This window comes from Camelus dromedarius, chromosome 17 (genome assembly GCF_036321535.1).
Source record: "Camelus dromedarius isolate mCamDro1 chromosome 17, mCamDro1.pat, whole genome shotgun sequence".
NCBI classification, from domain to species: Eukaryota; Metazoa; Chordata; class Mammalia; order Artiodactyla; family Camelidae; genus Camelus; species Camelus dromedarius.
The window spans coordinates 45,134,403-45,152,922 of NC_087452.1; the positions used below are offsets into that span (position 1 = coordinate 45,134,403).

The 18,520-nt window shown below is 46.3% G+C and overlaps 1 protein-coding gene across 4 annotated transcripts in view; it reads right to left on the reverse strand.

The window, feature by feature from the left end:
- The window catches only part of CMTM7 (CKLF like MARVEL transmembrane domain containing 7), a 44,706-nt gene that overhangs the window by 14,418 nt on the left and 11,768 nt on the right, over window positions 1-18,520 (reverse strand). Inside the window, exon 2 of one of the 4 annotated variants that reach the window (XM_064496806.1) lies at window positions 16,106-16,295. The exons of the other annotated variants lie outside the window; for them this stretch is intronic. Within the exon in view, the coding sequence (XP_064352876.1) occupies window positions 16,106-16,213 (108 nt within the window). The 5' untranslated portion in view covers window positions 16,214-16,295. The remainder of the gene's footprint in view (window positions 1-16,105; window positions 16,296-18,520) is intronic. 4 annotated transcript variants of the gene reach the window in all.

Genomic DNA, 18,520 nt, shown 5'->3' on the forward strand with positions numbered 1-18,520 from the left:
ACAAGTGGATATTAAGAAAGTGTTATTTTTGGTGGGGAGGGTATAACTTAGTGGTAGAGTGCGTGCCTAGCATGCACGAGGTCTGGGGTTCAATCCCCAGTACCTCCATTAAAAATAAATAAATAGCCAGAAAGAGAAAGAAAAACACTGTATGATATCACTCATATGTGGAATCTTAAAAAAAAAAATTTATTTACAGAACAGAGACAGTCTCATGGACATAGAAAAGAAACTTACGGTTACCAGTGAGGGAGAGGGCTGGGAAGGGATAAATTGGGACTTTGGGATTTGTAGATACTACTATATATAAAATAGGTAAACAACAAGTACATACTGTACTGCACAGGGAACCCTATATTCAATATCTTGTAACTCATGGCAAAAAAGAATATGAAAATGAATATATGTATGTTCATGTATGACTGAAGCATTATGCTGTACCCCAGAAATTGGCACATTGTAAACTGACTATACTTCAATAAAAATACAAAAAATAAACAAACCTAATTAATTACCCCCCCCAAAAAATTTTTTTAAAGAAACTATTACTTTTATTGTAAAAACTATAAAAGCAACAGTTCCATTTAATAAGCAAGTCAGGCAGGCTGATGCCCTGGGGCTTCGTCCAAGAGCAGAGAATGGTTTTTGGTTCCTTTCAATAAACCAAAGTACAGCAGTTCACATTCCGACCACAGCCAGACCCAGCGATTAGGTTCTATGTTCGATTAGGTTCTAGGTTCGCGGAAGCCACCAGGGCAGGTATTGGCACCGAGCCTCGGGGAGTGTCTGGCGCAGGCGAGCGCTGGTGTCTGAACGGGGCACCGCCGGTGCCTGAAGCTCTAAGCAATCTTGCTTCCACCACACAGAAAGACGGTCAGCACAGGATAATAAAGATAAAAAAGGTCTCAAGAAAGATTCGCCGTGTGGAAATATACCCACGTGCAAGCTGAGGAAACATGGAAGCCAAGTTTCCACCTTGTTGCCATGTTAGTGCTCGTCTGCACTGAGGGTTGAAGTTAGGGGAGGGGAGGTTCTAGCTCGTCAGATAATCCCAGTTTACGCTCCGGGCCGGCTGGCCAACTGATGACCCCCTCGTTCTCAAAGGTGTCCTGCTAAATTACACACTCAGCCTAACTGCAAGAGGTTCTAACTTCCCCATATGTGTTTTTCTGTATTTCTAGGTTCTAATGAACATAATGTGTTTCCTTCAATCTAACCTGCACTCCCCGCGACACACATTTTAATGTTGTTGAGACTGGAATGTAATTTACACATTACTGTCCCCAACCCCCACTCCTCAGGTTATAAAATCAGTGGTGGGTCTTACAGTCAGTAGGCTCTTAGAATTGAGGAAACACAGCATATTCATTTTGAAAGGGGGGAAACATAGAATCATTTTTTTAAAAAAAGCATTCAATCTATGTTCTAAGACCTAGAAAATAGGACAAAATCAGATAAGACCCCTGTGTGACACCAGGGTCTGACTGGGAGTAGGAGCCAGTGTTTCTCAGAGGTTCCCTGTTACTCATATAAAGTAACAATAAAAGAGGGCAACTGCCAAGGACTCTTCTCCAGGACTGGTAGGAGCAGGGCAGGTCTCCAGCCCTGGCTGGGGTGATGAGCTTCTTACAAAGTACTCAAATAATGCCGCTGATCATTATTTCCACACATGGCTAATGTTCACTGGGCACGGCCCACTTGCCAGGCACAGGGCTGTCACATTAGTACAACCACCCAGGGAGGTAAGTGTACCACTGCCCCCCTTCTACAGATGAGGAAGCTGAGACACGGGAGAGCTGTATGTGCAGAAGCAGGATTCAGTCTTTCCATCTGGTTCCAGAATGTGGTTATTAACCACAGTATGCTGCTTCCTGCTATATATATGTATATATATGTGTGTGTATATATACATATGTATGTGTATATATATATATTCCCCCCCCCCCCGCCCACCCCACCCCTAACTGTAGGGCTGTAAAGCTTTCCCTGAGGACTCCGTGATCTGGGGGAGGAGATGGGGTGGGACCGGATGGCACAGGAGGCTTAAACTTCCCGCAGCCAGGTGCTCTGCTCCCCTCGGCCTCAGTAGTGAGGGTAAAAAGAACGTCGGACACCCCGATGGTGCACCACGTCTCCCAAACATGGCCACAGCAACACCGCCAGTCTCAAGTGTTCTTCCAGAACCTTGCTGTTTCTCAGCAAGGAGAACGCATCTCCCCTGCCCTTGAACTGGGTGGGCTTGGCAGCCGCCTAGGACATGATGGGAGTGACACCACAGACCCCCACGGCAGGGTCAGGACCCCGACACAACTTCCCTCCGGCCCCCTGTCTACAGATGCTCACCCCTGGGACTCTCCCACCACAGATCACCCAGGGAGGCCACGGGGGCCACGGGGAGGTGTCTAGCCAAAGCCCCAGCTGATTGTCGGTCACTCGCCAGCATCAACTGCGACTTGTGACAAAGTCAGCCTTTAGCTTATTCCGGCTCCAGCATTCAGAGTTTCCCAGCTGCGGCCCAGTCATCCTGGAGCAAAGACAAGCCCTCTTCACCGCGTCCTGGCCAAACTCCTGAGCCCCAGTTTTGTGAGCCCCAGTAGAGGCTGCTTTCCGCCATTAAGTCGTGGGGCGATTTGCTATGCAACCACTGTGGTTGGAACAGACACATAAACAAACAAAGAGGTCCCGCTTGGTCTGTTATGAAAGTTGCATATGAACTGTTCTGGGTTTCATGTTTTGATTCTTTGCAAAGGGAAGCTGAGATGCATTCAGAGGGCAGTGGCAGGGCCAGGTGAAAGCCATCGCATCTGCGTCCCGCACCTGGGACTCTGGCTTTGCCACGTCCCCTCAGAAGAGGCCCTTGGGGCAGGCTCAGCTCGGCTGAAAGGCAGCTGTCGCCTCTGAGAACTCTGTTACATAACGAAGCCGCAGGGGTGGGTGGTTGAGAATGGCTTGCTAAATCCCCGCCTCTGTCCCTCAGCACATCCACAGAGAGGACGCTCCTCTCAGATCGTCTGCGACAGAGGCTCTGACAGGGCAAAAACTGCTGGGCCTGGAGGCTCCGGGCTCGACTGAGAAACATGAAAACCGCCAGGGACAGTCAGAGGCTGCTTCGGCAAGCTCTGGGCCTGGGCTTCCCAGAAGCCACGGCATCTAAGAGGGGAAATGGGGAGGTATCCTTGCGGCCCTACCCTGAGCAGCTCAGCTGGTGAGGACCACTGATTAATGCTTCCTGGTAAGATTCCTTTTGAAAAGAAGACGCTCGTACTGAATATACCTACCTGTTGATTTTCTTTATTTTTGTGTTATTATTTTTAAAGGAGGTACGGGGACTGAACCCAGGACCTTGTGCGCACACTAAGCATGCACTCTACCACTGAGCTATACCCACCTCCTAATGCTGATTTTCTTTAAAGTCAGTCCTGACACAAGCAGGTGCCGGGTCTGGTGAGTGTGTACCGCCGATGCGTGCTTTGTGACGACACACCCCTCCCATCCCTCTCCGCAACTCAGGCTGCCGGGCTGCTGGTCCCAGGGGACGACAGAATGTGGACAGTGCTGAACCCAGCCCGGATCCGATGAGAAGCCGACCTCCAGACACGGAAGCCCAGCCTAGTTCATGATTAGCAGAGCCAACCCCCGCTGACCGCAGTCGTGAGCAATAAACACTCACTGTTTATGCCACCAAGATTTTATGACTGTTTGTCATGTGGCAAAAGCTAACTGATGCATCTGTTTTCACAATGTCCCCAGTTTCCCAGTCAGGCAACCCTAGTTTTTAAAGTGGAAAGAAGGATAAAGTTATGTATCCAGCGATTCTTTATTGAGGACAAACCACGCTCTCAGCCCTGCTTAGGGACACAAGGCTACGCTGGTTTCCACTTTGCCAAAGACAATCCTAAGGAAACCTTGACGCAGGAGGAAGAGTTATGCCGCTCAGTACTTTAGCCAGAGCCTGGGGAAGTAAATATTTGAAGAGGCTGTGGGGCAGGCATCCAGCCCTGGACACGTGCCAGAAAAGCGTGCTGAATTTGAGAATGTGGGTGTGGAATGTCTTGATGAAAAACCCAGGCAGCACAAGGCCAAACCAATGCCAGCCAGCCCGAGGAGAAAGAAATTAGTCCGGGATAAAAAAACACTGACAAAACAAGTACACAAGAGCCACTGAAGGACTGATAAGCGTGTGTCACTGATGGCAAACCACAGTTGTTAAGGATGCAAAATCGTCACGTAGTACCCAGGGAGGAGTGGAGGAGGGCCAGAGGCTGGCCTCCAATAGGAATGAGTGAGGCTGATAAAAAATGACAACATAATGCCATTTGCATCAACATAGATGTCCCTGGAGAATGTCATTCTAAGTAAGCCAGGAAGAGAAAGAAAAATACCATATGATATCACTCTTATGTGGAATATAAAAAAAAAAAAAAAAAGAAATAAAATATAAAACAGAAACAGACATAGAATACAAACTTGTTGCCAGGGGGGAGGGGGTGGGAAGGGACAGACTGGGAGTTCAAGATCTGCAGATACTGACAGGTATATATAAAATAGATGAACAAGTTTTATACTGTACAGCACAGGGAAATATATTCAAGATCTTGTAGTAGCTCATGGTGAAAAAATATGAAAACGAATATATGTATATTCATGTATGACTGAAAAATTGTGCTGTACACCAGAAATTGACACAACACTGTAAACTGACTATAACTCAATAATAAAAGAAAAAAATTTCTCTTTGAATAAAAAAAAATGAATGAGGCTGAAAGGAGCGTCAAAACACGGCCAAATAGTCACTCAACAAACACAGTTACTAATGGGCCAGTTAACCTCCCTGGGCCTACATTTCCTCATCTTTAAAATGGGGATAATAATAAAACCTACCCCACAGAGTAGATACGAGGACTAAATGAGCTGATTTGGGCAAAACAGAGACAGCTGGTAGTGCTCTAGTACATGTTCAACAAACAGGAGGTACCCAAGCTTCCCGCAGAGGCGTGCTGGGAAGAGTAACCCGGGATGAGGTTTGAGAAGCTCTTCGCGCAGAGTAGCACTTAAATGGTGGTTCTTCTAAGCGCAGCACAACATTGGGACAGCTTAGGCCCAGGCCCTGTCCCAAAGGGGAAGGAGCTTCAGACCCAGACGCAGGGACCTTAAAAGACAACAGGGGATGAACACCACCAGGGAGGGACTGTCTGTGAGGAAGGGAGCTGGAGGAGGGGGGAGGCCAGGCGCGTCCTCTGTGCAGAGCAGGTGTGCTCCTTTGTGGACTCACAGGAGGGGGGCATGAACGCAGAGAAGGGAGGAAGAAGAGTCTGGCAGAGGGAACCTGCAGGTGGGCACGGGTGGAAAAGCACAGGGTGTGTCTGGGGACCAGTGACTTGTTCCACTGCAGGCAAACCCTCCGTGCGTGGATGGGGCAGGGAGGGCTGGGGCCCCGCACATGGCAGGCTGAGGACGGAGATGGAACAGTGGGCAATGGGGAGCCCATGAAGGCCGCTGAGCAGGGAGGACGCACAGGCAGGTCTGGAGCACGCACCGAGCGGCAGGTGGACTGGAGATGGGGGAGAGGCAGCTGGGAGTCCGTCCTTGCAAGTGATGGAGAGCAGAGTCAGGGCTCCAGCCAGAGGCTCGGGTGGCGAGGCGGGTGGGAGGGGGGCAGAAGGTGGCAGGGACCTGGAGGGCCTGGGGGGTCAAGAGGAAAATCCCCCTGCTAGTTCGGCCAGGAGGCGGCCTCAGATTCCTCAGACCGCTCACAACACGCTCAAAGTAAGCTAGCAGGTCCGTATGTCCAAACGCTTGCCCTCACAAAGCCACTGCTGAAAGACAGTGTCAGGCCTCACCGTCCTGCAGGCCACCAGCTACTGTTGGAGCCAGGTCTAAGGAGTGATTCCCCCCACCCCAAGAGGACCCCTCCTGAGGAACTGCCTCCTGGGGATGTGCGCCCCACCCGGGCCAGGCTGCAGGGACATCTCAGGGGGACACCTGCCTGTCTCTTCCCTCCCTGGCTACAGCTACTGTGACCTGCGCCCCCAGGTTCAGCGGCGCCACTTCCAAAGGCAGCCCCTTCCTCATTCTCCTGTGCTCTCTCACCTTCCAGTCAACTGCGTGCCAGGAGAAAACAAAGACTGTCCTTCAGAAAGTCCTCCACCCCCTTGGCATTCACTTGTGAAAAATAACCTAGTAGGGCTGGAACCTGGCCGCTCCCCTCGCCGGCCTGCAGGGTCACCCCAGGGCCTCCTGGCTGTTGCAAAAGTCACCGGGTGGTGAGACAGAGGGTCTTTGAGTCCTCACAGAGAAGCCCCGCCTCTGCCCTGGTCTAGGTGTCTCTGGAGGGAGAAGGGAGGCGACAGACGTGCAAGCACGTGAACAAAAAGTTCATCCGAAACAAAGCCTCCTCTCGTGCACCTGCTAACAGGGACCCGGACCACTCAGCTAAATGCAGCACAAATACACCGTTCCCCGGGGCTGTGCCCTCAGCAGGACCTCCGTAAGGCGCCCTCAAGTAAGGTGGAGGCAAAGCAACTTGAATCCAGCTGCTGGATTCAAATGCCTCTTCCCACGTCCTGTTTCTGCACTGAGTTTCCCAACGTCCTGCTTTTCTACCGTGGGGGCAGAAGTGAGACACAGGTAAAGCCAGAAAGAGCAGCAAGCACAGGAAGAGGAAAGAGACAAGGATTCAGGAGCGCCCGCCCTCGGCTGTTAGTCTGTGAATGTCTCGGAGGGAAGGCTCGAACGTGGGCTGGCTCATTAACGACTTTCTAGAAAAACTGTTTCCAGGCTATCAAAACCCTCAACAGAATACTGGCATACTGAATCCACCATTATAGAAAAAACACACATGCTCAAAAACTAACGGAAGTTTTTCCCAGGAATGCATGGCTGGTTCAACATCTGAAAAGCAGCGTATGCACCGTATTAACAGACCAAAGAAGAAAATCAAAATATTCCGATTGACTGATGCAGAAAAAGCATCTGACGAAATTCAATATCCATACGTGATAGAAACTTTTAGCAAACTAGGATAGTGGGGGAATTCCCTAACCTGGTAACAAGCACCTACAGAATAACCTACAGTGAACAGCATCCTTTGTGGTGAGAGGCTGCATGTTCCCCCCAAAGATAAGGAAAAAGAAGGACGTCTTCTCTCATACTCTTTATGCTGCAAACTTCCGGAGGGTGCGACAAGAAAAAGAAATAAAAGGCACATAGATTGAAAAGGAAGAAAGAAAATGTCTTTATTTGCAGATAACGTGATTACTTCTGTAGAAAATCCCAAAAGAATCTACAGAAAACTACAAAATACCAATGGAAGAAATCAAAGACCTAAGCAAAAGGAGAGAAGTTAAGGTGTCGATGGACTGGAAGATGCAACACTGTTAACACATCGGTTCCCCCTACACTGATTTACAGACTCAACACAATCCCAATTAAATTCCAGCAGACTTTTCTGGGTAGACAGTGACAAACTGATTCTAAAATTTATATGGAAAAGCAAAGGGGTTACAAAGTGGGGAGAGGGAGAGGGGAATTCAGGGGATGATGGCCTGTTTTGTGTCACAGGGTCACTCTATGCACTTGTCAAAAAGCACAGAAGTGTCCTAAAAGTTCTTAAAAACTGGTTGTGGTGATGGTGGCACATATTCTGTGAATACACTAAAATAAAAATCATTGAACTGTGCACTTTAAATGGATGAACTGTATGGTATGTGAATTATATAGCTCAACAAAGCTGCTGGAGGGGAGAGCTCAGCGGTAGAGCATTTGCTTAGCATGCACGAGGTCCTAGGTTCAATCTCTAGTATCTCCATTAAATAAATACATAAATAAACCTAATTACCCCCTCCAAAACAAGCAAAGCTGTTACCAAAAAAAGAAAGAAATTAAAAACTTAAAAAAAAAAACAACAAAACCAAGAAACTGAAAAAACAAAAACAAAAACAAAAAAAACCCCAAAAAACCTGCAGTGAGATGGTCTGATGATACTGTCAGATCGTGGAGGAGGGCTGTGAAGTGTGGTGAAACTGAGGCCCCAGCCCTCACTACCCTTTGTAAAAACCTCACTGTAGCTTTTCCACAGGGTTTTCTCACATTCTGCCCTGGAATTTCTCGAACAGAAAAACCTTCCCCGAAAGCTGCGGACGCAGGAAAGGCACCGCCCCGGGCACGCAGTGCGTCTGCCCCAGTGCTACCCCAGTGCCCAGGCTTCTCTGAGCCCTGGGCGTCCTTGCACACGTATAAGGCCCAGAACAACAGTGATCTTGAAAAGCGTCCTCCTACGTCACAGGAGAGAAACCTGAGACGCAGAGATTCAGCCAGGCTCCCTCAGCCAGTGGGCAGCAGAGCCAAGAGCCCACCCCACGGTCTGTCTTCCAGAACACGGGCCTGGCTCAGACCGCGTGCCCTCCACCTGGGAGCCACACGAAATAAACCCTCCGCAGCACCCTGAATGAGGGCCGCTCTCCCCGCGTGCAGACACTGACCTGGGCCAGTCGGCATCCTGTCAACAGGACCAGCACAGACGCACAGAAACAAGGGGGGACATGCCAAGGGAAAGAGGATGAAGACCTTGCAGAAAATACGACTCTTATGAATATTAAGAACAGATCCAGTTGATTCCTGATCTAAGACACTGAAAGGAGGTAACAGAGCAATACCCACCACCCACTCAGAACTCAAGAGTTTCACACAGGACCCATCTGCACAGCAACCTCGGGACCAGGTCCCATCAGCATCCCCATCTCACAGACGAGGACACGGAGGCTCAGAGAGTTTAGGTGGCTTACACAAGATCTCACTGCTTCTCACTAGCCATGCAACCTGGAAAAGCTACTTATCTTCCCAGTGTTCCCATCTGAAAGTGGAGATGACAAACACCCCCTTTGAGAGTTCCCTCATCTCAGTTAATGTCCCAGAAGCAATAAGCTAGTGCCTGGTATGTATTACTTGCTTACCTGTTTTTTTTAATTGAAGTATAGTTGATTTACAATATTGTTTTAATTTCAGGTATACAGTGCTGATCACTAGATTCAGTTTTATACACACACAGACACCCATATACACATTTTTTTCAGATTCTTTTCCATTATGTTATTACAAGACATAGAATATAGTTCCCTGTGCTGGACAGTAGGTCCCTGTTATTTATCTTTTTTATATATATTAGTGTGTATTTGTTAATCCTAAACTTCTAATTTATCCCTCTCCCCTTGGCAACTATAGGATTGTTTTCTATGTCTGTGAGTTTGTTTCTGTTTTGTTAATAAGTTCACCTGTATCATTTTCTTAGATTCCACAAATAAGTGATATCATATGTTTGTCTTTCTCTGACTTACTTCACTTGGTATGATCTCTAGTTCCATTCATGTTGCTGCAAATGGCATTTCATTCTTTGCTATGGCTGAGTAATATTCCATCGTGTATGTACACCACATGTTATTTATCCAGTCATTTGTCAGTGGACACTTAGGTTGCTCTCATGTCTTGGCTATTATAAATAGTGCTGCTATGAATATTGGGGCGCATGTGTCTTTTCTAATTAGATTTTTCATTTTTTCCAGATACGTGCCCAGGAGTGGGACTGCTGGATCACAGGGTAAGTCTCCTCTCAGTTTTTTAAGGAATCGCCACACTGTTCTCCATCGTGGCTGCACCCATTTACACTCTCATCAACAGTGTTGGAGGGTTTCCTTTTCTCCAGAACCTCTCCAGCGTTTATTATTTGTAGACTTTTAAATGATGGCCATTTTGACCAATGTGAGTTGATGCCTCATTGTAATTTTGACTTGCTTTTCTCTAATAGTTAGTGATGTTGAGCATCTTTTCCGTGTCTGTTGGCCGTCTGTATGTCTTCTTTGGAGGAATGTCTATTTAGGTCTACTGCCCATTTTTTGATTGGGTTGTTTGTTTGTTTGATATTAAGTTGTACGAGCTGTTTGAATATTTTGGACATCAAGCCCCTGTTGGTCACATCGTTTGCAAATATCTTCTCCCAGTCCACAGGCTGTCTTTTTGTTTTGTTTATGGTTATGTTGTACATGTGTTAGATGCAAAATAAAACCCTCATGGGGTCCAGGGAACAATCTATTATGGTAAGCAACCTGCAGGCCCCTTTTCAGAACATTCTTGGCTCACCATTTCCTCTTCCTTAACTGAATTTCTGGAGGGAGTCTTTCTGCACGTGAATCAGACGCGAAACAGAAGCCACCACTTCATCAGCCTCCCTCCTCCTCCCAGTGGAGAGGACCCTTCCCGCACTGTGGGGCCTTGGGTTTTCTTCACCTTTCCCCTTGGCCCTGAGGAACAGAAATCACCCACTTAAAGTGGGTGTCTGTTCAGGGCAGATGGTCGGTGCGGTGTGAACATTCACTCCCTCAGTAGTTTGTACTTAACCTCTTCCTAAAGTAAGAAGGTAAGAAAAGGAGCCTTTCTAAGAATCGTCAAAGATGAAGGGAAGAGCAGAGATCTGCACCAAACAGGAGCTACAAGCGCAGTGTTCAAGGGTCACCGTGAGGAGCGACAAAGAAGGTGCAAAACTGTCCAAGTCAATGTCAAGTTAAGAATGAAAACTGGGAACAGAGTTCCGGTCAAGATGGCAGAGCGGCAGGACCACGAGCTCCCCTCTCCTTGCGACTACAACAAAACCACAACTGAATGCTAAACCACCATCGAAAAAGACTGGAACCTAGCAAAAAAGATCTTCTGCAACTGGAAACAAAGAGGGAAGCACAGCAGGACAGTAGGAGGGGCGTGCTCGTGATATAATCGGGTCCCACACCCCCCGGGTGGGCCACCCACAAGCTGAAAATTTGTTAAGTCGCAGAGGCCTCCCACAGGAGTGACAGCTCCAAGCCCCACGTCAGGCTCCCCAGCCCAGGTCCCGGCATTGGGAGGAGGAGGAGACCCCAGGACATCTGGTTTTGAAGGCCAGGGGGGCTTGGCTCTGGGAGCCTCCCCAGACTGGGGGAAACGGAGATTCCATTCTCTTGGGAGGCGTACACGGAAACTCGAGCGCACCAGGTCCAAGGGCAGAGGCAGTGATTTCAAAGGAACCTGGGCCAGACCTGCCTGCTGGTTTTGGAGGGTCTCCTGGGGATGTAGGGGACAGCTGCAGCTCACTCAGGGGACATAAAAGCTGGTGGCGGACATTCTGGGAGTGTTAATCTACATGAGCTTTCCTGGAGGCTGACATCTTGACTGGATCATTAGCACCAAGACCTGGCCCCACCCAACAGCCTGTAGGGAAGCCTCAGGCCAAACAACACACAGGGTGGGAGCACAGCCCCACCCATCAGCAGACTTCCTGAGCCACAAAGGCCTCTAGACACAGCCCTACCCACCAGAGGTCCAGGACCAGGCTCCGCCCAGCAGTGGGCAGGCATCAGCTCCTCCTGCCAGGAAACCTGCATAAACCCCTAGTCCAGCCTCACCCACCAGGGGCAGATACTAGAAATAAGAAAACAATAATCCCAAAGCCTGTGGGAGGAATCCACAAACAGAGAATGATAGACGATATGAGGCAGCAAAGGAGTATCTCCCAGGACAAGGCACAAGATGAAATCTCAGAAGAAGAAATAAGTGATGAGGAGACAGGCAATTTATCTGAGAAAGAGTTTAAAGTAATGATGGTGAAGATGCTCAGAGAACTCAAGAGAAGTATAGATGCAGAGTGAAGTTTTTAGTAAAGAGCTGGAAAATATAAAGAATACCCAAACAGAGTTGAAGAATAAAATCACTGAAATGAGTAACACACTAGAAGGAACCAAGAATAGACTAAACAAGGCAGAAGAACGGATCAGTGAGCTAGAAGACAGACTGGTGGAAATTATTATTTCAGAACAGAAAAAAGGAAAAAGAATAAAAAGGAATGAGGATAGTTTAAGAGAACTCTGGAACAACATGAAGTGCTCTAATATTCACATTATAGGGGTCCCAGAAAGAGAAGAGAGAGAAAGGACCTGAGAAAATTTTTGGAGAGATAATCATTGAAAACTTCCCCATCTTGGGAAAGGAAACAGTCACCAAAATCCTGGAAGTGCAGAGTTCCACACAGAATCAACCCAAAGAGGAACATACCAAGGCACAGTCATCAAATTGACAACAATTAAGGATAAGGAGAAAATATTAAAATTATCAAGAGAAAAGCAGCAAGTAACATACAAGGGAACTCCCATAAGGTTTCCAGCTGATTTTTCAGCAGAAACTCTACAGGCCAGAAGGGAGTGGCACAATATATTTAAAGTGATGAAAGGAGAAAACTTACAACCAAGATACTCTATCCAGCAAGGCTCTCCTTCAGGCTTGATAGAGAAATCAAAAGCTTCACAGATAAACAAAAGCTAAAAGATTTTAGCACCACCAAACCAGCTTTGCAACAAATGTTAAAGGACCTTCTCTAGTCATCAAATCATAAGAAAAGAGAACAAAAAAAAGAAAGAGAGAGAGAGAAAAAAAAAGAGACCTATAAAAGATTGCTTTGGCTGTTTGGGGTCTTTTTTGGTTCCTTATAAATTGTGGAATTGTTTGTCCTAGTTCTGTGAGGAATGTCACGAGTATTTTGATGGGAGTTGCATTGGATCTGTCGATTGCTTTGGGTAGTGTGGCCATTTTGATAGTGTTGATTCTTCCAATCCAAGAGCACAAGAAATCTTTCCACTTCTTTGTGTCATTTTGGTTTTCAGAGTATAGGTAACCTTCTTGGCTAAGTTTATTTCTAGGTATTTTGTTGTTTTTGATGTAATGGAAATGTCTCTGCTAGTTATAAAATTATGGTTTTTGAAGTGAAAAAAAAAAGTGAATGAAGGGCCGCAAATGGCAAAACATCCTTCTTTTTTGTGGGTGAGCTGTATTCACATATGTGTGTGTGTGTGTGTGTGTGTGTGTGTGTGTGTGTGTATACTCAACTACTGATGTGCACTTAGGATGCTTCCGTATCTTGGCAATTATAAATAATGTTGCTGTTAATAGCAGAATGTATGTATCTTTTTGAGTTAGTTCTTATTTTGTGGCTGGCTTTATTCCTTTGATAACTATGTAAGTTTAAAAAGCTAAAGCTATAAATGTTCTTAGAAACAATGAACAGTGCATATATGTAAATTTAAAAATATATGTGCAGTAAAAGAAAAAAAATCTATCAAGCCATGAAAGGCATAGAAGAAACTTAAAAGACACATTACTAAATGAAAGAAGCCAGTCTGAAAAGGCTACAAACTGTACGATTCCAACCAAAAGACATTCTGGAAAAGGCACAGCTACAGAAACAATAAAAAGATCGTGGTATCCAGGGGTTTGGGGAGAGGGAGGGAGGGAGGGAGGGAGGAATAGATGGAGCACAAGGGATTTTCAGGGCAATGAAATTATTCTGTGTGATGCTATAGTGGTGGCTACGTGTCATTATGCATTTGTCAAAGCCCACAGAATGTACAACATCAAGAGTGAACCCTGATGTAAACTATGGACTTTGGTTGATAATAATGTGCCCATGTTGGTTCACCGATTGTACCAAATACGTCACACTGATGAGGGAAGTTGAGGGTAGGGAAGTATATATGTGTGGGTGGGGAGGGCGATGTGGGAACTCTATTTTCTGCTCAATTCTGCTGTAAACCTGAAACTGCTCTAAAAAAATAAAGTCTATTAAAAAAAATGAATGAAAACTGAACCAAGATTCATAGCAGCACTATATACAATAGCCAAGACTTGGAAACAACCTAAATCTCCATCAACAGATGACTGGATAAAGAAGTTGCAGTATATTTATACAATGGAATACTACTCAGCCATAAAAAGAATAAAATGATGACACTTGTAGCAACATGGATGGACCTGGAGAGTGTCATTCTAAGTTAAGTAAGCCAGGAAGAGAAAGAAAAATACCATATGATATCACTCATACGTGGAATCTTAAAAAGAAAAAGACAAACGAACTTATTTACAAAACAGAAACAGACTCACAGACACAGAAAACAAACCTATGGTTACCGGAGGGGAAGGTGGAGGGAAGGGATAAGTTGGGAGTTTGAGATTTGCAGATACTAATATATAAAAAATAAACAAGTTTATACTGTATAGCACAGGGAACTATATTCAATATCTGGTAGTAATTTATGGTGAAAAAGAATCTGAAAACGAATATATGTATGTTCCTATATGACTGAAGCATTGTGCTGGACACCAGAAATTGACACAACATTGTAAACTGATTATACTTCAATAAAAATATATATATTTTAAAAAAGAAGAAAGCTCTCTTACAAACTGGAGTAAGGGGTTGGCAAATTATTTTGGTAAAGGATCATATAGTAAATTTATTAGGGTCTGAATGACACAATCTCTATCACAACTACTCAACTCTGACACTGCAGTGTAGAAAGAGCCCTATGCAACACAGAAATGAATGGGTTTTGCTATGTTCCAATCAAACTTTATTTACAAAACCAGGTGGCAGGCTGGATTTGGACAGTGGGCTATCATTTGCAAACTCCTGCAAATGTTCACTATAACATCGTTTATAGTAGCTTAAAGCTCAGAAGCGACCTACGTGCTCAAAAGTGAATGGTTAAGTAAAGAATATCCCCTTAGATGATGGTACATATTATATACAATTATGAAGACTTCACAGCAGCAGAGACATGTTACTAAATACTAAATTTGGTAATTAAAAAATGAGAGGAAACAGAATCCATGGGTGTAATCAGTGCAAACTTCATATATACACTTAGACAAGAACCAAAACGGATCATCTGTAGAATTTGTGGCATGGTGGGCCTGTGGGTAAATTTTGCTTTTTATTTATTTTTGGATCCAATTATATTAATGTTGCTGAAATTATATCTGTGTAATAGCATAATTACAGTATGCAACAATAAAAATAAAAGGCTACACCTATCAAACATCTTCAGTGGGAGACCCCAAAGAAACAGGTAAATTACCACACTCACTGCATCATTCATTCCTCCAGCAGTTTCCGTGAGACAGCCGACAGTGATGGGGAAATTGTCAAAACCTAACAGAACTGAGACTAACTCATTTCTGGGTCAACAGCGCTTCCATACTGAACCACTACCAAAGAGCCTATTTTGCGAACGGATCAAAAATTTTTTCACACTCTATGCCCTTGCACAGGCTGTTCCCTCCTTTAGAATGCTCCTCCTGCCTCCCCTTCCCACACTCAGGTCTCAGCCCAGAGGTTCCTACCCCAGGAAGGTCTGACCACAGGCTGGGGAGGACACCTGCTCCCTATGCTCACAGCATCCTCTGCCTCCTCCTGTGTCATCACCCTTGCGCTGACCACACTTCGCTGATTCAAAGATTCTCCTCCCTCACATTTTCACTCCTCTCCAGCCAGAGGCATAGCTACAAACTGCTGCCGGCCAGACCAGATGGCAGCTGTGGAGCAGGCACCACTGCCTGCCCCGTGCCGGCATCCAAACTTGGGAATGAACCTGCAACCTAGGAGACGCTACCCAGCAAGGTGATCACATAGACTAGAAGGAGAGGTAGAGAATTTCTCCGACAAGCGAAAACCAAAAGAAAATTGCAATACTAAAACTATCCTAGAAGAAATACTGAACAGCCTTCTCCAAATAGAAAAGCAAGAAGCTAAAGAAAAAAGACAGTCACATTTGGAAATGTGGTAACTACAATGATCAGCAAAAGAATAAACAAGAAGATGTAAAAGAGGACATCAGAATCATAAAATGTGGAGAGGGAGTAAGAAAATGTAGATTTTCTTTCTTTTTTTTAAAGAATGTTTGGTGGAGGGTGGGTAGAGCTCAGTGGTAGAACGCATGCTTAGCATGCACAAGGTCTTGGTTCAATCCCCACTGCCTCCAATAAGTTGAAAAAAAAATACTAATCACACACAGAAGAAAAAAAAAGAATGAGTTTGAGCCTATATGATTTCCAGTATGAAATAAACAAAAGGGTCCTACTATACAGCACAGGGAACTATATTCAGTATCTTGCAGTAATCTATAATAAAAAATATGGAAAAGAATATATACACGTATAATTGGCTCACTCTGCTGTACACTAGAGACTAACACAACATTGTAAATCATGAATACTTCCATTTAAAATAATTAATTATTAAAAAAAAAATCACCACCTTGGGAAGGGGTGTCAGCACAGGGAAGGAAATCCAGAGACCGGAGAGGAGCACTCTTTGAAGCCCTGAGAGATGCTGAGACAGCGAAACAGGCATGTTCAGCATCATTCCCAGAAGCAGAAGTCAAATGCCCGCTTCTGGGCCCAGCACCAGGGGCTTTTAGTCAGGGAATGTGGCACTGTTCACGCTCCTAAGGGGAAGAGAAGACAAGTGTGCAGAGACTTACAAAAGGATTCCTTAAAAGAAAAAGGAATTTAGAAGAGGAGGGCCGTTTTAGGAATATCTTAACCAAGTTATTTTCCTTCACCTATTTTCCTTTTAATGCACTCACAAGAGTATATCAAAATCTCCTTTTAGTAAAGTCGAAAAGAACTCCATGGGCATAAAATAAAAATTCTAAACAATAAGAGATTCGTGCCCTCATGTAGTTGACATTAGTGCCCCCCTCCCCAGCGGTGCCTCAGGGGGCTGACACACGACACCTGCGCGGTGCCCAGGCTTCCTGCCCACGGGGGAAAGGTCAGATGTGCCTTGTTCACCGCTGCAGCCCCCGCCGCGGGCACAGGGAGGCTCTAAACAGACGCCTGATGAAGTGAAGCACAGCCTCTGCGGGGCAAATGGCCCTGCCTCGGGCCGCACCAAGGTTTACCACTTGAGCCAGAAACAGAAATCCGAAAGTGCGCTCACCACGCCTGGTGGTCCATTCCCGCAGCCTGTAGTCCAACAGGGATGCTCCTACTCCACGCCTGCTGGGGTTGCCTTAAGTTAGCCTGTTCCAACAGCCGCCATGCTGGCAGACACGTCTCTCCTCCTTTGGAGTGTCTCTACCCTGGCACCCTGGCGTCCGAACCCGCTGTTTTGACTGTAAGTCACTGGAAACCTGTCAACTCCACTAAATAAAAAAGAAAGGTGCTCACACGCAGTGCAGAACGGCATCTGTGAATGAAAAACACTATCCGCCGCATCGGTAAACAAAGGATGCTGTGGCCATCAAGTCACCAGCCTCCACTCTCACCCCCCCCCTCCAGTGAGCAGAGGGAACTCGGGATGCAGACAAGCAGACAGCCTGGCCTCTAGTGCCACCCGCAACGGTGTCCCCTGAAGGGACTCAGGATGGGAAAGCCCTGGACAACTGGACACTGGCCCAAGACAGCTAGGTTCATGTCAGAGTAATGATTTCAATGAGCACAGACCTTTGTACCTTCCCATACACAGAAAAGTGATACATCCCTTAAGATACCTGGTTTTCTTTCATTAACAGTCATCTTTTGATGACTTTGTTGCAAAAACTTCGATGTATCTTGGCTCCTCGCCTGCCTCTGTGGAACAGTCTTTCAGAGCGATCTGAGAGGCTGCCTCCCGGGCTTGAGTCCTCAGAAATGTCCTCTTAGTAAAACACAGCTCTCAACTTACAGGCTGTGCTTTTTGTTTTTCAGTGGAAAGAGACACATCTCTATCAGAGGTCTCCCTGTGGGCTCCTCTCTCTGGCCTACAGGCCTGAAGTTCCTGCCCCGGCCCCCCTGGTGCTCTTAGGGCCACTCCCAACACAGCATCGCCACTATCAGTGATGACCATTGTTGGGTCTTCTGAGGAAGAGCCTGGTCTCTCAAGCACTTCACCCAGGTGGACTTTTCCAAAAGGAATGCTGTTACCAGAGGCTTTGGCAAAGAAAATCTTCTTTCATTCAGTCAAAAAAACCCAAAAAAACAAAAACAAAAAACAAAACTCATGAGCGGTTTCTAAATTCCAGGCACCCTGTGGGGACCCCAACAGGGAGGTCACTGCCCTTCCGCACTTCGGGTCCTGGTGGTGAACACCCAGCACCACCGAGTAAAGAGAAGTGAGCAAGGGGGTTTCGGCTAAAGCAGCGCTGGGAAGAAAGCAGAAGAGGACAGGGTGATGGGGCGGTCAGGGTGGAGTTGGGGGACAGTTTAGATTCGGGGCGCTGGATGGCTGGGGAAGGGTCTTCAGAGGCAGGACAGGGAGCGGTCCAGCGGGGAAGCAGGCTGTCTCTAGAGCTTATTTCTGTTTCTTATATTTAAATATGAAAAAGAGGGCCTTGGAGTCCTCAGTATACAGCTGACAGAAGAAAGAAAATCTTGCCTCTTAATTAAAAGCCTCCCACAGCAAGTGACAAACAGCACTTCTGCTCTCATTCCAGGGGTGAGAACCAGCTGCGTGGCCACTGTGAAACCCAAGGCTGCAGGAAATGTCTGTGGCTACGCAGCTGTCAGCCAGAAACAGGTCTGCACCCTGGGAGATGGAGCACGAGGGCTAAATCCTCCACTGAGCTCTGCATCTGACTGTGAATCAGAATTAGACGTGGAGCCTGAAGATGGCACTGAACAGCTGCCATCTCCTGAGAAAACATGGATGGATGAGGGGCTGCTTCTTATGGATAAACAAAGAAAGCCG